This window comes from Podarcis erhardii, assembly GCF_964252035.2.
Source record: "Podarcis erhardii genome assembly, chromosome: 12".
NCBI lineage: Eukaryota > Metazoa > Chordata > Lepidosauria > Squamata > Lacertidae > Podarcis > Podarcis erhardii.
The window spans coordinates 17,239,037-17,259,595 of NC_138513.1; the positions used below are offsets into that span (position 1 = coordinate 17,239,037).

The window sequence follows — 20,559 nt, forward strand, 5'->3', positions numbered from 1 at the left end:
AGTAGTAATGAAGGTAAAAACGTCTTCCATATTAAAAATCTGGGTGGGGGGATATGAACTTCACAATTTTAAACATGATATGCAAAGTTAACTAATATGATACTTAACTAACCTCCAAAGTCTGCAAAATATATAGAAAGCGTAATGTTAATTATACTGCATACAGACCTGGGAATGAAGGCAGCCAATGGCAGTGAGGACTGAACTCCAAATACAGCCCTTTGCTCAGCTCACTTTTTAAAAGACCCAGGAGAGGCAGAAGCAAAGCACTATGTCGTGTCTCCCTTGGAAACTGTGAGATCACAGTGAAAAATGCTATGTATTGTAATGGTTGTTTGAATTTCCTTGATCAGCTTTCAAAAGGGAGAAGATAAACATACAAAACATACTGTAGTGGAGCAAATCACTTGTAGATTAAAAACACATTTTACATTCATTTTAAAATCCTGTGTTTAATGTTCAAACTCAAGCTCAGCCTCTGCACCCTTTCATAAAAGGCAAGTGATCCCCGTAAACCACTTTACTTGTGTTAAGCATGCTAAAACATTAGGAAGGGCAAACCAAGAATGCCCCAAAATGGTTCAGAGTAAGCTGTTTCAGGAGCCTCTGGGCTTATCAACCTTTCCTCTGCTCTTTCCATACTGTACTTTAAAGCTCCATGTCCCAGCACCCCTTTATTTTTTTTGCTGTGGAGCTTTCCCCATGAAAACCTGCATTTTAGCACTCAATCAGAGCAAACTTCAACCCACTGAAAGCCTGAATTGACATTTGCACCGACTGAGAGCTAAAGAGTGGATTTTTGCAGGGAAAGCTCCAGAGCAAAAACCACACATGCTTGGAGACAGAGCTTTAAAGCACGAACCTGTGTCTGGAAAGAGTGGGGCACAAGGTAAGTATGGATAAGTCCTCACATGACAAGCTTAACTGTCAGCAGATTTAAATGATTGTGGTGAAATAGCAGCTGGCACTAACTAAGACTATAATTACACCTATTTAGTTAATCCAAATTATGGTTCTTGTTGAGGGTCACTATTAATAGAAAAATTAGATTTTTTAAAAATGACACAAATAAAATCAACACTGAAGCTAGGAAAAGATATTTCAGGTTTCTACTTCACAGTTCATTTTCCCCTCAGAAATCACTTACTGTATATACTCGATTATAAGCCAACTTTTTCAGCACATATTTTTATGCTGGAAAAGCCCCCCTCGGTTTATACTTGAGTGAGGCAGTAGTGGCGGAGGGACGAGCGGCCCAAAAGGAGCCCTTTCTCGCCGCTAGTCCTTCCGCCGCTGCCGCCCATGTCTCGCAAGGGCAGGCACAGGAGCTGTGTTGTGCCTCTCCCAACCGCAGCTCCTATGCCTGCTCTTGCGAGCGGCAAAGGCGGTGGCAGAAGGACGAGCGGCCCAGGATGCTTTTATTGAAGATGGTTCAGTATTAGTTTTTCCATAATAAGATCTTCTTTTCGTTTTATAGGGAGGCTCTTGGCAGCGGCGGCGGCGGAGGAACGAGCAGCCAGAAAGCAGCCCTTTCTTCCTCCGCTGCTGCCACCGCCACCAGATTTGTGGTGTGGTGAACCGGCTTATACTCAAGTCAATAAGTTTTCCCAGTTTTTTGTGCTAAAATTTGGTACCTCGGCTTATATTCGGGTCAGCTTAAACTTGAGTACATACAGTAGGTTCCCCAGGTTCCTTAGAACATTCTTCTAAAAGCAGTGCTAAACTAAGCACTGTGCTATGAGGATCAAGAATTTTCACAAGTGGTATATCAACCTTATGTTCTATATAAATGAGATTGCGCAGAGTCATGGCCAACATGGAATCTATGCCAAGGGACAAGAGGGGTGTATTCATTGCAATGTCACTTGGATCTGTACTAATGAGCTGACTCACCAATGATATGATATAGTCTTCAATGTTTAGTGCAGCCAAATCCTTGGACATGACTTGTTCAAAAACCTCAGCCTGACTGCCAAAATGTTCTATCATAATTGTATGCAGGCGACTTCTGATTGCTGGAACTTGACGATAGTAAGTGTTGAGCATTGTTTTGAAGTTCAGCTTCACCGCAGCTTGCTGAGCGTGGTTCAGTGTTAAGCTTGTTTTAAGATTCTCATAGATCTCATCCACTTGCAGAACTGATATACCCTTTGATTCCACCAATTTTTGAAGTTGATTTTTACCGTCCAGTAGTCCCAGATTCAAGGCACCCCAGTTGATGGATTGTCCTGACAGTCCACAGTTTCTTCTGAATTGGCAGAAAAGGTCCAGGAAGGAATTGGCAGCAGCATAGTTTGCTTGCAATGGATTTCCAAGGAAGGAAGCAACAGATGAATAACATACAAAATAATCAAGAGCCTGTCCCTGAGTGGCGTGGTGCAGATTGATGGCACCAGCAACCTTTGGGCTTAAAACTTTCTCAAAGCTAGAGAGCGTCATATTTTCAATGCGCCCATCATGCAAAACCACAGCACCGTGGAAAACACCTTTGATTGGACACTTTGGAAAGATTTTGCTGATTGAACTGATTGCTTTCTCAACCTCAGGCCAAAAAGTCACATTGCACTGCAGACTGATGACCTTGCTCCACTTGTTCTGAATCTGCAAATCACTTATTTCCTTCTGCTTTTCAATGCTGGGCTTTCTCCTTGAAAGGATCACGATGCATCCTCCTCCATTTTGAGCAATAAATCTAACAGTTTCATAGCCAAGCCCAGTGAGTCCTCCTATGACTATGTAAACAGCATTCTGCTTAAACATCTTCCGCTTTGCTTCATGCACTGGTATGTCAGAAATACACCTGTTCTGCCCATTGGTTTTCAGCACAGCAAATGAGACAGCCTTACAGGTAAAGTAGGATGTTATCGTGTCTATGCTCTCACTGTTTTCTGTCTGCTGAAAAACGGAACAAGGCAAGTCCTTGAATTGCCTGTGTTGCATTGATTTCAACCACTCACTGAAAGGCTTGTGGGAATGTTTCAGCGATGATTTCTGAAAAATGGTTGCAAGACTGAGAATATGAATTTGAAAGTTTTCATGACCGCTTCCAATTAGAGATCGCAAGTGTTCAGAATGGTGGTTGCCATCGATTACCACAACATCCTGAAGATGTGAAAGACGGGCTAAGACGTCTTTGGGTAATCTTTCTAGGAAGGGCAGAAAGACAAGGGCGTTGCATTGAGCTACTCTTTTTTCCAGGCTGCTGTCAAGTGCTGTACATAAGGTGTTCCAGCCCTGTTCCTGAGCTGACAAAGCAAGCACTTTACACAAAACCGACCGTGGTTCATCAGAAATAATGCCTAAAAATCTATTCCGTTTCATCTTTGGTAACATCTGGTGCAAAATTTCCCATCCTATTCTGAAGAAGGAGACACAGGGTATAGTTTGAAAACATGGAAATTTCTGGGTTTTGAAACACACTGCTTCTGGAATCCTGATTCTTGAAGATGCAGCCACTGGGTAGCAGGAAACAATATGATCTCCCACTTTGATCTTTTTTACATCACTGCCTGTTGCAACCACCGTTCCACTGTAGTCCAGAGCCAAGAACCTGTATTTATCAATGGTCTGTGAATTCCAGTATAATGTGTTTCCAAAGTTACAGCTGGAAACACTAACAGGATAATAGTCTTCAGAATGGATACTTATTTTCTCAACTTGCACTTCAACATTGTGATTATCAGGAGAAATCTCAATGTGGTCAGCTGGCTCAGCAAATAGATTTCTTACTTCATGAGGCTCAGAAGTGTAAAAAGTTGACAGCTCAGATTCTTGAAGAGACTGAGAAGGATCATTATAGGACCTGTCATTAACCTGTGTACATCTAATTTCAGAAGTGTAAATTCTCCCCTGATTAATCCAGACTTCAGGATATTTATCTGCTTCATATTCTACTAAAACATCTGCTAAAACTGCTATGTCCATTGTACTTGTTGAACCCATATCAATAATCTGAAATGTGATTTCAGGAACTTCAAGAATGCAGGATCTTACCATCCCATACAAGGCCAAGCCAGGGTTAATGTGGTCTACAGTCCTGCCTGTTGCTCTATATGTAATTATCTTGATGGAACCATGACTGTTCTTCTCTCTCAATGCAACGACAAGTTGCCGGAAAGCTTCACAACATTTGGATAAGCTTGCAACAACACTCTCAGGATTTTCTCCATTTGATCTTTGAATTCCCCACATAAACAAAACATCACTGTAGTCATGTACCTCTAGCCTAATTTTGTCCTGAGCAGCTGAATTTGCGCTTCCTGACACCAGTAATCGCTCCCAGTCTTCATACATCAAAAACCTAGAATCTTTATGTAAATATTTTTTGAGCTGTTGAGAAACTCCAATTTTGTCAGCAAACACTGCAGCTCTGGGTGCATCTCCTGAGGTTTGGATAATCCGGGAAGGGGTTACCTCTTTCCACTGATTTTCAAAAAGGAAAGCATCATCACTTTTGGACATTCTCTTCAGAAGAGTGATCCCAACACGTTTAATCTCAACCAAAACAGAGCCTTGTTTATCTGTGAAGCATCCACAAAATTCTAAATAGTTCTCAGTAGACTTACTTGTTTTCAGATATATCATCATTTCCTCTTCCAAAGGTCGGACAATTACAAGGCTGCCTATGTTGGAAGGAAACCCTGTACAGTTGTTCCTGATTTTTGTGGTCATCACACCAATCATTTGCAGAAAGCAGTCTAATATCACTGGATGAATAAAATACTTGTGCAGTTCTTCCCTGGTTTGCTTGTTCACCTTAATGGTGGTTATGGCTTCCTTCAGTTCTTCACAATAAAACACATCACTTAGCTGCTTGAATTCTGAACCATACTGAAATCCAAAACGAGATAATGCTTCGTATATTTCATCCTTTCTGACCATTGATTTACAACGCTGAAAAACATGTCTATATGAAATGTTATTTTCTTCAAGAAAGGTTTCTTGGTTCCATGTGATCTGTCCAGATGCATATACCGCACCAGATGAGGACAGTATTTTGAAATCTTTTTTTTCCTTTTGTGATACTACTTTTAGTTTCAAATCATGAGAATTTTCACTTAAAACACAAGGCGATTCAAACTTCATGCTCATCTGACACAAACTTAAGGGCTCTTTTCTTCCTGAGCTAGCCATCACAGCTGACAAAGCAAGTTCAACAAAAAAGGCACCAGGAACCAGAGCAACACCACTGAGCTTGTGCTCGTACAAATAGGGAGTCACTGTCTGAGATATGGAATACTTGAATTCTGAACTGCCGTTGCTGACATTATGAATTGACAAGTGGTTTGCGTTCAGCTTGGTTTGAGTTGGCTGCTGGAGCATGTTTAAAAATGACATGAGCGTCTTATGATCAAATTGATACCTGGGGTAGGCTGCTGGTACACCCTGATATCCTGCATAGATGTGCTCCCAATCTGGATTGACTCCCAATTCAAAAAGGCCTTTAACAAGTGTGAAAAGTGTCATATATTCTTTGTCAAGGTGCAAGGAAGGAAAAACTTTAGCTTGTGTCCCTAATGCTTCAATTATATATCTTTTCAGTGCACGCTGGGGACCAATTTCCACAAATACAGGATCATCTCTGCTTTTTGCTGCAGTTGTTATAGCCTCTGCAAAAAAAACAGGATCCCGAACCTGTCTGGCCCAGTAGGTGCCTGTAAGAAAATCACCATCTGAAACGGCCTTCCCTGTTGCTGTCGAGATTAGGTCAATCTCTGGCTTCCCTTTCTTTAATTCTGATAGATTTTCTGCTATCTCAGTCAGTACTGGATCCATCATTTGGCTGTGATATGCAGCTGGCACATTTAAAACATGAAGAAATATGTTTCTTTTACTGAAGTGCTCAGCCAGATCTTTCTGAATGTCATGGATAGACGCTTCATCTCCTGATAAGGTGCAAGACAAAGGACTGTTAAACGCTGCAACGCAGACTTTCCCGGAATATGCACCAAGGGCTGCTGACACTTCTGCAACGGGAATGTTGCCAACCACCAGCATTCTGCCTCCAGTGACTTTAGCCTGTAGCCTGCTTCTATGGTAGATGATTTTGACAGCATCTTCCAGGGAAATCAAGCCAGCACAATGGGCAGCAGCTACTTCGCCAACTGAATGGCCAACAGCAGCAATTGGCTTAACGCCCCAGTGTTGCAGGAGTGTAACCAAGGCCACTTGCAATGTAAAGAGTAAGGGCTGGGCAACTTCAGGCCTGGACAAATCTTTGTATTCATTTTCTTTTGATTTTAGGATTCCTGTGGGAAGGTATTCTAGAAACAGCCTTTCTATTTCTTTGCATTTGTCTCTAAACACTGGTTCAGTCCTTAGTAATATCTCAGGTATCCCTTTCAGATCCAGACCGTTACCAGAGAATACAAAAATTAATTGTGGCGGTTTCTTCAGCGGAGCTGTTTCCAGTTCAACCGCAGGGGAAAGCTGTTGCTTTAGTTTCTGTAGTGAAGATGCCACAAATGCTTTTCTGTACTTGTAGTTTATATGGCTTCTTCTACAAGCAGATGTGTAGGCCAGATTTGGGAGTGTCGCTGATTCACTGGTATTAAGGTACCTAGCCGTGTCTTCTATCGCCCGTTTGAGAGAATTTCCTGAAGCTGCCGAAATGACAAATAATTCGACAGGCCTTTGGACTGGAGAAATAACCTGGATTTGTTTAAACTGTCTGACAACCACATGGGCATTGGTGCCCCCAAATCCAAAACAGTTGATCCCAGCAACTCTGCCATATTCACCAGGCTCCTCCCACTTCTCCACTGTTGTTGGGATGGAGAGATTCAGTTTCCCTGTATTTATGCTGCTGGTGCTCTCTGAAAAGTGCAAGGATGGGACTATCTTCCCATGGTGCATCATGAGAAGAACTTTGATTAAGCCTGCTGCCCCAGCAGCTGACTCTGTGTGCCCAATGTTCCCTTTAACGGAGCCAATCTTGAGAGGGGGCAGATTAGGAGACCTCTTTTGACCAATGACATTACCTAAGCTCTCTGCCTCAACAGGATCTCCTGCAGGTGTCCCTGTGCCATGTGCCTCAATATATTGCACAACAGATGGATCAACACGCTCTGGGTAGATGCTGAGCAGCAACTTCTCCTGTTCCTCTTGAGATGGTCTGGTGATCGGTGTGACGGATCTTCCATTCTGGTTGACTGCACTCACGCGGATGACACCCCATATTTTGCTGAAGTCTTCCTGCGCCTATTTTAAAGAAGATGAAAAGAGGTAAAGCTTCTTAAAGTTGTGAAACATAGGGATGGCAAACACAGCCAGTGCAATATAACTCAGTTAACATTTTATGATATGCTCTCTCTCTTATAACAAAGATTATGAGACATGGTGAGCATTCTACCAGCTATGACTATTTTATAAATAGAATTAGACATAATTCCTAGGTTTAATGAATTAAGAGTCAGGAGTTTGTGAATCCCGTTTCTATACTCATACCTTCTTTAATGATTTCAGCAAAATAACTCCACAACCTTCTCCCCTTCCATAGCCATCGGCCTTTATAGAAAATGGTTTGCTGACTCCTTCAGGGGATAGCATCTTTGCTTTACTAAGAGCGACGAAGACCTGTGGTTCCATTATGCAGCTCACTCCTCCACAAAGAGCAGCTTCGCAGTCTCCTGTAGGGTAAAATAATGAATGCATTTCTGTTCAGCATAAGGCTCATTATTTAGTCTTCTGAAAAGATTACATCGGTATACAAACACACACATTTGCCTGCCCCTCCAAGCTTAAGGGCATTCTGTTAAAGGAATCCAGGGGTGTGGATCTTGTCCGAAGCCTGGGGCAGGGCTAGGGCCATGCCACGACCCCGTCAGGAACCCTGGGTTAGCTCGAGTTGGTTTGCATGGACAGGGCTCCCCCTATCCGTGGTTTACCCTTAACAGACTCCCTGCATGACGGGCAGGGGTCAGATGTAGTCAGGTCAATCCAATGCCTAAGCCAATACCGCTCACATTCTGTAACCAATAAAGTTGTGGCCTAAATTTGCCAAATAACATTTAACCTAATACCTGTGCCCTTGTGTCTTATTCTAATAGGAAGTTAGATTGGCTTCAACCAGAGCCAGGGCCTTTTCAACTCTGGCTCCGGCCTGGTGGAACGCTCTGTCTCATGAGACCAGGGCCCTGCAGGATCTGATTTCTTTCCGCAGGGCCTGTAAGACAGAGTTGTTCCGCCTGGCCTTTGGCTTGGAGTCAGTTTGATTCCCTCCCTCCCTCTCTTTTTATTTTTTTTTTATTTTCCTTCTCCTCCTGCGATGAGGCTACATTTTAATATTTTAATGTTCCATTATTTTAATGTATTTTATTTTTGTTTTTAAGTTGTAATCATTCATCTTGTTTTTATTATTGTTTGTAAGTCGCTCTGAGCCCGGCCTTGGCTGGGGAGGGCGGGGTATAAATAAAAAATTATTATTATTATTATTATTCATCAATGAGGGGGTGGTTTCGGGGTCTTAACACACAACAGTAAGTCTCTCATTGTTTGTGAGGGGAAATCTGTTGTTCTCTTTAAAATGTTCTAGTGTGAGTAAAGCAAATGTCTACATCTTGTCACTAAATTAATATAAAATTATTTTCCTAACTTACGGTTAGCTACATCATTCCTATAAGCTCTTTTCTCTCTCACTTCCATTCAGTGCTTGCCTACTGGAGTTTATGGTCTGTGAGGCAACATACCTAAATTACAAAATGCACCCTGTGTGACATGACATAATATAACTGGTCCACAATATGCATAGTGTAAGGAAGACCAAGATAAATCCCAGAATTATACTTTGAAATATGTCAGTCTTATTTGTGAGTGCCTGTGGCCTTCAGAAGGCTGGGGTTTTTTTGGGGGGGAGGCTTTCACAACATACAAACTTCAGACCTTTCCAGAAACATATTCCAATATTTTACTGTGCCTTGCAACTGATGCTGCTAAATAGGGAATAAAATATGAGAGGCAATATTGCGTGGAGTGGGGACTTGTTTGCCACTTTGAGGTCCTTAGAGGAAAGGAAGAATATGAACGAATGAAAAACTATTAGATCTCATTACCTTGTTTAATTGCATGCAAAGCAAAGTGCAAAGCATAAGCAAATGAGGAGCAAGCCGTGTCGATGGCAACCGATGGCCCAGTCAGATTAAATGTATATGAAATCCGGTTAGCAGCTATGCTCATTGCTGTCCCAGTGCCATCGTAGTGGCTTGCTTCAGTGGGTTTTCTGCTACTCATTAGCCTGTAGTCTTGATTCATCATACCTGTGAATACCAAAGATGTACTATGTTACCAGCATAGTACATTGAGAGTACAGTATTCATTCTGAACAACTAGATTGCATTTATTGCTCTAGATCTGCCACACACAACATGCTTCAATCTACACAACAAGATTAGGCTTTTCAATGAGTCATCTTCGTAAGGGAATGCTATGCAGCTATTCAGGTTTGTGAGTACTGATCAGCTAAGTGGATAGACTTTGAGTTGTGAGACTAGGGTTAAAAAAAATAAATCCACCATAAATTGCATTTCCTAGCTCTCTGCTAATCTCTCCGCAGGTCTCCAGTATATAAAATCTGAATGCAGTTCACCTACCTAACAGGGTTGCTGTACAAATGATCATGTTTTACAAGAATGTTTTACATACATCACTAATAATATGAAAACCGTATTATTCCTCAAATTTGAACTGAATATTGGAAATACTGCATAAATGTTGCTTTATAGCATAGTATTATTTATGTGTTTTATTTACTATAAAATCCATATTTACATGTTCTATTCAAAGCAGCTGATAGTCACAGAAGTTCTTTTAATGATCATAAAGTCCAACAGCTCTCTTAATACCCTAGACTTTATTTTTTTAAACTGCAAATCATGTAACTGATTAATCACCATCAACAGTGCTGTTCATGTAACCAATAGTTACATGTTTGTTTCTTGAGTTATATCAGTTTAAACTTTCTTTAGCTTGTAATGCTCTTAAGCACAGTTATATTTACTGTCTAGACAACTTCACATTTTCTTCAAAAATATTGTGTAGTCAGCAATAGATACTCTCAATTGCCTTTAACAGTGGGCTGAATTACATTAGCATGTGTTACCTGTTGACATCAATTAAAGTTCATTTGTTCAATAAATATTGATATGTTGAACCCATTTTTCAAATGTTCTGACGTATATTTGGGTGCTACTTCACCCTTACCAATCACTTTTTGGGGCTTTTAAGTGATCTGAAAATGAACCTTAAGTGTTCATAAGACTTCATTAACACACCACCACAATAGGAAAATTCTATTCATAACTTAGTAGGATCTAAGCTAATGGGATTTACTCCCAAGTAAGTACGTGGACGTGGGTGGTGCTGTGGTCTAAACCACTGAGCCTAGGGTTGGGGGTTCGAATCCCCGTGACGGGGTGAGCTCCCATTGCTCAGTCCCAGCTCCTGCCAATCTAGCAGTTTGAAAGCATGTCCAAGTGCAAGTAGATAAATAGGTACTGCTTCCGCAGGAAGGTAAACAGCGTTTCTGTGCACTGCTGTGGTTTCGCCAGAAGCGGCTTAGTCATGCTAGCCACCTGACCCAGAAAAACTGTCTGCGGACATCAGCGCTGCAACCCCAGAGTCGTTCGCAACTGGACTTAACTGTCATGGGTCATTTACCTTTACCTTTTCAAGTGTGTATAGGATTGCAACCTAAGAGAGTTATATAGACCAGTCCTATATGTTCCAGTCTATGCTCCTAAATTAGTGCAACTGTTTTAAGCTTCAAATTATCATCTCACCAACAAAAACCCCTGTTTTTGAACCACTTATGTTTTCTCTAGGGACTCCCGCATCTTCCAGTGCTCTATATGTGCATTCCAGGAGTAATTTCTGCTGGGGATCCATACGCTCAGCTTCCACATCATTAATTCCAAAAAGCCTGTTGTCAAATGCATTAAACCTACAAAACAGAAGTCAGATAATAACATTGTAAGTAGGAGAAAATAATATGCAACCAACTCATGGCACATTCATTAATAAGACAATCAAATATTTTGACTTCTAGAAAATTATCTCCATTAATCATTTTAAAATAAAAGGCTTTAATAATTTGGTCATTTGTTCTTGGGGAAGGTAGAATGAAAATAGAAGAAAATTTAGAGCCACTACTTAATAGTGGCTTAGGATAGTGGACATAAATATTTGTAGAATTGGATCCAAAGTACCATGAGTAGAGGGAGAAAATGTAGGGGTGCTGTTCTGAACCTTTATACTAGCAAAAGGCTATATTAAACACATGGTAAATAAAGATACAAGCTTTAGAATACAGAGGGGCACTCAAAGATTTTGAAAAGCACTAGTGGAAAGTCTTGTGCAAGAGTTCTTGCAAATGAAAGGACTTATTTAGAGTTAGGACTACTCTCTTTTGTTGAATCAGAAACAGGCGAAGGAAGGGAAGGGAAAGGGAAGAGGCTTTCTTCTAGATTTTGGATCCAAGTCATAACGTTTCACATGCCTGAATATTTCAGATTCCACACTAGTTTCAGCTCTTATCAAAACACTGAATAAAATGAAATTCAAATAAACACATGGTGGGAAAACCCACATATCCCTGGCAGCCGGCCTGGGAATTCCCCAGTAGCCGACCACCTTGCTCAGGCGTTGCTCCCCAGGGATAGGAGCTTGCTGCAACTGGCTTCCAAGCCACCCACCCTATGACTGGTTAAGCAGCCATTAGGATCAAGGCCTATCTAGTCCAGCATCCTATTCGCAATATTGGGCAGACAGCTGTTTCTGAAAAGCTCGTAAGCAGGATAGGAAGGCAAAAGTCCTCTTCTGCTACCTCACAAGTGGTATTCAGGTGTTCACTGCTTATATGCAGTTATTCTCAAAATTGGATGATAACTTATGGACATTGTTTTATATATAAAACAAGTAGATGCAGCAAAACAAGTTGATAGCCCAGTTTAAATGGATGCTTTACTTGCCAAAAAATGAGATAAAATGGGATTTGCCATATGATTAAGGGAAATACAATAAAAGCCTCCATGAGTAAATAGGCTATATAAAAAATATTCTGGTTAAGATGTTCAAGAAACAACTGCACATCTGTTAAAATACAAACTGAAACAGTTTAAATTTGTGGATTAAAAACAAAACAAAAAACCCATAGCTGTTCCATTTAGTTATCCTGAGTAATAGTCAATGATGGACAAATTTCTACGATCCAATTCTTTTTCAAAGCTACTTTTAAGCCAGTGTCCACCATCTCACCCACCCACATGTTGTAGCCACAGATTATGAAAATAATTTACACACTGTGCAATTAAGATTAAGAAACAATTTGCGTTAAATTCTATTTCCAAATAAACTGACTTAAATAGTTATGTAGTTCAGGCTGCAATCCTATACTCAGTTAACCTGGGAGCAAAGCCCATTGAACTCATCAGGAATTGTACCGTCCATGGGACAATCATATTAAGCTGAAACAAAACTGCTTCAAGCCTCTAGCACCAAAACCATTTTTGCTTCCTATGAAAAAATGATTGGTATCACACATGGAAAAGTGTCTTTGAAATGCATTATCTATTTTCTTTAATATACACCAAATGTGTACATTTAGGCAAATTAAAGGTAAAGGTACCCCTGCCCAACTCTAGGGTTGTGCACTCATCTCACTCTAGAGGCTGGGAGCCAGTGCTGTCCGCAGACACTTCCGGGTCACGTGGCCAGCGTGACGAAGCTGAACCAGCACCAGAGCAGCACACGGAAACACCGTTTACCATCCCGCTATAAAGCGGTCCCTATTTATCTACTTGCACCCAGGGGTGCTTTCGAACTGCTACGAGCAACGGGAGCGCACTCCGCCGCGGGGATTCGAACCGCCGACCATGCGATCAGCAAGTCCTAGGCGCTGAGGTTTTACCCACAGCGCCACCCGCATCCCTTAGGCAAATTACTTTACAATAAAAAATATTAAAAACAGTTTAGTGTTCTGCTTCCTTGGAGCTGATTCACAGTTTATTTTCCACCATTGTGTGATTAAGCGTTAACACTTACTCTTCGGTAAAAGCGGCATGTCTTGTGCTCGTCTTTCCTGGTTTGTGACTGTCTGGATCATACCAGCTTTTGGTTTCAAATCTTTCCGGAGGTATTTCTACAACACAGTTTCTGCCTTCTACTAGAACTCGCCAGAAATTATCAATTCCTTCACCTGTTGAAAATAGGTGCTATTTTAGATAGCTGGAATTTACTTCCCAATAGTTTATTTATTAAAATAGAAACTTAAATTCTATTGGTGTGATTCGTTTGACAGAAACTACAATGGAACCTCGGTTGTCGAACGTAATCCGTTCTGGAAGACTGTTCGACTTCCAAAACGTTCGACAACCGATGGGCGATCGGCAAAGTCCACTGAGAAAATGGAGAATCGCACCTCAGAAGCCGTTCGACTTTTGAGGCGCATTTGAAAACAGAAGCATTCACTTCCGGGTTTTTGGCGTTCGGCTTCCAAATGGTTTGGCTTCCGAGATGCTCAAAAACCAAAGTTCCATTGTATAAGACAATTAAAAAATTCTAAGTAAATAACTCAACATGATAGCTCAGCCAGTAGAGCATGAGACTCTTAATCTTAGGGTCATGGCTTTGAGCCCCATGTTTGGCAAAATGATTCCTGCGTTGCAGGGGGTTAAACTAGATGACCCTCTTGGCCCCTTCCAGTTCTATGATATTATGATTCTAGATTATTTTATCATAGAACTGTCTATCAGAAGTGTGCATCCGTGATTCAGCCTTCCCACGTGAGCCGATACCGATTATGATCATTAAAAGGCAGCTATATGAATGCTGCTGTATCATTGCACTAGAAGTATAATCATATTCCCTGTTAGTTCTAATATAAAGATCTCTGGTAGCACCCACTACACAGTGACTTAAACTTAATATGTAATTTAAAGGAGCAGTGCTCACCTCCAGGAAAATTGCATCCGATCCCCACAATGGCAATTTCATCCTCAGTGTCCATCAGTTTTTTTACTTTTATTCTGAAAAGTATAAAATAATTAGTTCAATGAATCCACATCTAAAATTAAAATATGTTTCCCCAACAGGGTGAGCGCTGCATTGCATAGGGTTGGACTAGATGACCCTTGGGTCCCTTCCAACTCTACAATGATATGATTCTATGATTTCTGTGTGGTCATTTGGGGATAATCCTTAGGGAACATAATGTCAATGACCAATCATTATCGGCTTAATTAATGGCAAGCACCAGCCAGAAAATGGACATTTAGATGGAGCCAATATATTCTAGTTACCACTGGGGGCCAAAGTAGACATGATGTTAAATACATCTTCATCTGTCCCATCTCCCCTTTTTAAATAACAGCTGGGAGTAGGGGCTCCTTAATTATTTCCTAGTGCATCCCCCCCCCCCCGTAAGAGAGCACAAGGGAGAGGCTATAACTCAGTGGTAATAGCACATATGCCTTCCATGCAAAAAGTCCCTGGTTCAAGCATCAGCATCTCAAGCCAAAACCATCAGATGGTGATGGGAAAGACTGCGGAGTGCCAGCTGCCTTTTGCCAGCTAGTTAAAAAATACTGGGCCAGATGTACAAACAGTCTGACCTGTCCTCAGATGCTTTCCCGTCTTCCTAATGTAAAATATTAAGGCATCTACACTAGTGGCCAAAATTGTGGAAACCTTCTGGGAAAAGTGTATTTCCAAGGTTTCATGGCTCATAACACCGCTCTCCCCCCCCCCCCCAGTAATACCAAAACAAGATTGGCTCTCTAAACACTCATGCTCATTGGCTACATTCAAATGAAGGAAAGCTACTGCATATCAACCTAAGCAAGTTGTGCTTCCTTTTTCCGGTTATTTGGCTATAACTTTTGATAGAATACAGATAGTTGAATAAACTTTGTTGCATTGCATTCTTCATTAAATTAGCTTTCCATTGATATATAATTTTATGGTATTACTCCAAAACAAAGTGGTTTTATTGTTATGACCAAATAGGTTGTGTGTCAAAGCCCCAAGCTACCCCCATGAGAATAAAGACACAAGGACACAGAATTTTAGGTTAATGTTAATGGGCAAAATTTAGGCCACAACTTTATTGGTTGCAGAATGTGAGCGGTAGTGGCTTAGGCATTGGCATCAACAGACTATATCCTGCCCACCTTGCAGGGAGTCTGGTACGAATTCTTTTATCTGTTTAGGTGTTTAACATAGATGAGACCCAGTGTACCCTAGGAAAGTGCAAGTAACCTCAGACAACCAATATATATTGGAATTTCTATATAATACTGCTTTATTGGTTAACAAACATAGATATAACAAGACAGGGAATATGCACTCATTCACACATTCACACATCCATACTCACCGCCTCTTCACTGAATTGATTAGGTTCAGTAAAAGCTATGGGTGACCAGACAGTGGGAATCCCGTCTGCGTCTGACACACAGACCGATCTGAAAAGTCTCATCTTATATAGTCTTCTTGTTGTTCATCTGAATCTTGGCATTTCTCCCTTTCCTTGGCATGTTACAACACTCATTGTTTGTAACTAGTGTAGTATAGCCAGTCTTTATGCTTCTTTGCGTGTACCGTTCACTTGGCCAGAACATGCACATACCATTAGCTTTTTGATCAACACAGTTCATTATTAGTTCATCAACAGCATCTATTTTGTGGTGGTGGTCTTCAACCATTTCCGGTCCATTCAAACCATATCATTCATTACATTATGAGCCATCAAACCTTGGAAATACACTTTTTAAAAACGGTTTCCACAATTTTAGCCACTAGTGTATATAAGGCTAAGTGGAATTATTACTGTTTTTGTAGCAGCAAAACAGCAGATAGCCTCTTCTACTGCAACCTCTATGGCCACATTTTGTAAAATAAGAACTCAAACACAGTGGCGTAGCGTGGGTTGTCAGCACCCGGGGCAAGGCAAGTAATTTGCGCCCCCTAACCCGTGGATTTGCGCCCCCTAACCCGTGGATTTGCCCTAACCCCAGATCTTGCGCCCGGTGCGGCCGGCCCCCCCTGCACCCCCCACGCTACGCCACTGCTCAAACAACATTTGGTGCAAATTGCATGCCACATCCAGCACAACCAAGCTTCTGCAAGGTATGAGGTATGCAAAGGATAGAATAGAGGAAGCTGTGCTGCTATTAGAATACAAAGGATTTCAAAATTTTACCCAGCGTGCCCACAGCAAATAAACTATTTGGGTCCCAGATACTTGTAAACTGCAAACAATAAAATAAAAATGCAAAAAAAATGAAGGAACAGACTATATTCTTATGTAAAGTAAACATGCACAACAATCAAAGTCATCAATACATACAAGAGTAGGCTATTCAGACTCACCTCCAGTTGTTTTAATGTACACAGCTTTTTGAAGTTTGCTGGTGAAATCTTCTGTGCTGTGTATACATTGAAGTTCGCTAAGAAGCTATAACCGTAGTGGGGGCAAGTCCTCATATACTAAGGTTCTGTAAGTGCTAGAACTGCTGAGACTTCCTTACATCTTTCATTTATAAAGGTTTTGAGTTGGCTAGCTCATCATTTTTTCATGGTCACCTTTCCATTACATCATGCTTGGGAAGTTCCCACGGAGTGCAACTTTCAGATTTTGCTTTCCAATTGAATACAGACTTCTGCTTCTCCAAAAAAAATTATGCTTTGTCATCTGACCAAAACAAATTCTTTTTACCACGTAGCATTTTTGCATTGATGAATTCTTAGCTGTAAGTCCAATGTGCTATGTACATACAGCATAATAATACATACTATCTTTCTCTCGCCATACATTCAGATATCTATGTGTGTGTGTGTGTGTGTGTGTGTACACACACACACACACACACACACACACACACACAGATCTGCACAAACACAATTAGAGCACTTACCTAAGATGAAGTAAATAAAGGTAAAGGGACCCCTGACCATTAGGTCCAGTCGTGGCCGACTCTGGGGTTGCGCACTCATCTCGCTTTACTGGCCGAGGGAGCTGGCGTACAGCTTCCGGGTCATGTGGCCAGCATGACTAAGCCACTTCTGGCGAACCAGAGCAGCGCGCGGAAATGCCGTTTACCTTCCCACCAGAGCGGTACCTATTTATCTACTTGCACTATGACGTCCTTTCAAACTGCTAGGTTGGCAGGAGCTGGGACTGAATGGGAGCTCACCCCGTTGCGGGGATTCGAACTGCCGACCTTCTGATCGGCAAGTCCTGGGCTCTGTGGTTTAACCCACAGCGCCACCCGCGTCCCTTATAAGATGAAGTATTTCACTCAAATAATACATAGGGCAAAACAGAATAAACTCAGCTTCTGGGAGTCATAGTTTATAATTGCTATGATAATACCTTCTCATGTGATTAACTGCAAAAAGATGTTACAAGTATGAGGCTAAATCATTGTGTCCATTAGGATTTACAGAGTTTAAAGTGAAAATCCAGTAAGCCTTACACCTATATAATACTAAGTGTTTGTCCTAGGACAAAACATTCAGCTGTTTGGGAGTATGTTTGGACAATATATGTAGTTAACAGAGCTTCTATGATATTAATGTGAATCTTGCTCTTCTGCTCACTAATCTGACTTATTACTGCTCTCCTGGTTTGTTCTGCATATAGGTTTTTTTGTGGCAATACTCAACATTATGGAGTGCCAACAACTGTTTTGTGGCTGCCTAAATGTCCTTTTGGTTCTGGCACTCACAACACTCTTATCAATATATGAGACTGTAATAACATTTTTTAAAATAAAAAAATTGATAGCCTACATGTATTAACAATCAAGGGCACAAAAATAGCAGATGGATAATGGGTGTAACATATCCAAGCAGGTTTCCTACACAGCTTCTTGATCACTCACATTTGGAAGATTTCACCTTGGGGTATTTGCCTTATAAGCAGTTTTCTGCATGCAGTGCAACTATTTTCTCCGTGTGGCAGGCTGTGGTCTTTCTGGTAAGAGTTGGTTGGGGAATTTGGTGGCTAAGTGGGTCTGCCTTGTGGTGAGGGAGAAGGCTTGGACTAGTCAAGTGAGATAGTCTCCTGCTCCCTGTTCTAAATCCGTTCTAGTATGATAAAATGCTGTTGTTTAAAGCCATCTTTCCCAACCTGATGCTCTTAAGATGTTTTGGGCTACAACTCCCATAAACCCCACTGCCATGTTAGCTGGGGCTGATGGGAGTTGTAGCCCAAAAAATCTGGAAGTAACCAAACAAACCCCTGTGTTGCAAAGAGTATGTCAGCAATGTCTAGGCAACACAATGACCATATACATACGCAATAAACAATCTTTATAGAATTCCTTCAAACCATAACAAGTACTAGATGAAATCTTTAGTCTCAAGTCTCTGACAATCTTTAAATGAAGCGAGGTACCACACTTTGTATGATGTAAGACAAGCTGTGAAGCTTTGTGTATTCAGCAAATATGATGTCCAAAACTGATCAGTGATTCCGGAGATTGACTACTGTTTCGTAGAATTCTTCGTCAGCGTGGTGGGAGGATATAGAATAGCTTCATAAACTGAAAATAAAATTTTACAGATGATGACCTGCATGCACATATCACTTTACAAAAATTATAAATTATAATACAAACAGTAATGAAAAAGAGTACATACCCCACCATATTTAGAATGAATGTATGTAAATGAAAATATCAAATGCTGTGGAACAGTGCTCATGTACCACCTGTAGTTGACTTTATATGTTGTTCAAAAAATATTGTTAGTAGCAGTGACTACATTATAACATGTAAAACACATGAGGAATAACTGGCCAGTTTATAGGGATTTAGTAGAATATTGATTGTTAGCATATATGGGAACTAGGTGTGAAGACGCAGTTCATTTATATTTATAGCATGAAAGGCATATGATTTTAGTATGTCGAGCTGGGGCAGAGTCTGTTGCATAATAAGGAAATTTCCGTGGAAGCCAAGGAATGTTTGGAAATTTTGCTCTCCTCTGTGTCCTTACTTGCTTTCTTTAGCACATGAGAGAAAGATAATGCAGCCCCAGTTAAAATACAGATTTATGTATTTACTTAGGTGATTTCTACACCTCTTAATAAGTTTCTGGGTGGTCTCCTGGATCACTCACATTTGTTCATCATTGTGCTGTTGCCATGATTCTTTGCAATATCTTAAGGGAAGCAGGTGGTACATTAAAATTGTGTGATCCATACATTATGTCTATACATACATGATTCTCATTGAAATTTCGCCAGGACCTGGCGATTTCCCGTTTGTCATCTTTTTAATTACTTGGGCAGTTTCTTCTATTTCTATGTCGGCATTTAAATATTTATATTCTTCTTCTAATATTGACAGTAAATTATTCTGTAACAAATACTCTTTTTATTTTGTTTTAATCTTTAAACTCTGTTTTATACTGCTTTTTGTAGTAATTTATAAAACTTTGCTTATTTTTTCCGGGTCAGTAGTTTCTTCTCCTTGATCTATTATTTTGTTTATGATTCTATTTGTTTTTCTTTTATTAACCAAGCCAGCATCCTGCTGGCTTTATTGGCCAATTCAAAATATCTTTTGTCTCATGCATTTTATTTTACTTTCTACTTCCTTATTTTAATAAGTTGGAAATATGTGATTGTAAGATCTTTATTTTTGGCTTACTTTTTCATTTTTGGGGTTTTTGATCAATTCATTTTGTCTCTTATCTGTCTCATTATTTATTGAATATTATTTTCCTTTCTTTTATTTTTTCATGCCATTTATTTGTTGTATCCCGAAGCCCCTCATATAAGCCTTACTTGTGTCCCAAATTACGTTTCACCCAAAAACCCTTCACTGTGGCATTGAACAGAACTTGCTTGGCAATCACATAATTATAATCATTTCTAGATTCATGAACTCTTGTGAATCTGCAGTTTCTCACCACAGTTTATTCCGAAACTGCTTCATTCAACCTCTGTGAAATCTTCTTAGTGCTAGCTTTAAAGAACTGTGCCTTTTTGTTCTTCTGGATCCTAGCTGGTCTTCAGCAAGCTTTTAAAATATATATATATTTATACGTGGCACACCCATCATTAATTTTTTTTATCAGAAGGAGCTAAATACTATCAAAACAGCAGATGCAGCAGCAAGCAAGTTCCTTAAACAATCAGGTCATGTGCATAAGAAGTAAAACTGAAAGTAAAATACATTTTTTTTAATACTTGGGGTGTGTTCACATTCCTGCCTCAGTGCTATTACTGTATTTTTTGCACCACAACACTCACTTTTTTCCTTCTAGAAAGTAAGGGGAAATGTCTGTGCGTGTTATTGAGGGAATGCTTACGGGTGGCGGGGGTGGATCTGCTGCAGTCGTGAGCAGAGGATCCATGGTTCCCCTTCCTTCCCTCCTCTGTGGCTCGCTTTGAAACAGCAAAGCGGGAGAAGAGCCGCTGAGTGGGGAGGAGAGAGGGACAGAGAGCCTGCTTCTTTAAAGGAGCAAAGATTCTGGGTGGTGCTCCTGGATCACTCACATTTGTTCATCACTGTGCTGTAGCCATGATTCTTTGTAATATTTTAGGGAAAGCAGGGA

At 40.6% G+C, this 20,559-nt stretch overlaps 1 protein-coding gene and 1 long non-coding RNA gene across 4 annotated transcripts in view; one reads left to right on the forward strand and one right to left on the reverse strand.

Annotated features, from left to right (window-relative positions):
• Positions 1-1,058: 1,058 nt before the first annotated feature.
• The window catches only part of LOC309325868 (phthioceranic/hydroxyphthioceranic acid synthase-like), a 29,428-nt gene continuing 9,927 nt past the window's right edge, over positions 1,059-20,559 (reverse strand). The window contains exons 1-8 of one of the 3 annotated variants that reach the window (XM_081834156.1): positions 16,363-16,422; positions 13,945-14,018; positions 13,036-13,189; positions 10,776-10,936; positions 9,051-9,254; positions 7,447-7,628; positions 1,675-7,200; positions 1,059-1,142 (exon numbers count right to left, since the gene is read on the reverse strand). In XM_081834156.1, the coding sequence (XP_081690282.1) occupies positions 1,140-1,142; positions 1,675-7,200; positions 7,447-7,628; positions 9,051-9,254; positions 10,776-10,936; positions 13,036-13,189; positions 13,945-13,999 (6,285 nt within the window). In that variant the 5' untranslated portion in view covers positions 14,000-14,018; positions 16,363-16,422 and the 3' untranslated portion in view covers positions 1,059-1,139. Of the gene's footprint in view, positions 7,201-7,446; positions 7,629-9,050; positions 9,255-10,775; positions 10,937-13,035; positions 13,190-13,944; positions 14,019-16,362; positions 16,423-20,559 lie in introns of those variants that run through there. The other 2 variants (XM_081834154.1, XM_081834155.1) reach the window with 2 other exon arrangements.
• Positions 7,638-9,113, forward strand: LOC309326129. Its single transcript, XR_014150183.1, has 3 exons — positions 7,638-8,051; positions 8,448-8,534; positions 8,996-9,113. It is a non-coding gene; the product is annotated as an uncharacterized lncRNA (long non-coding RNA).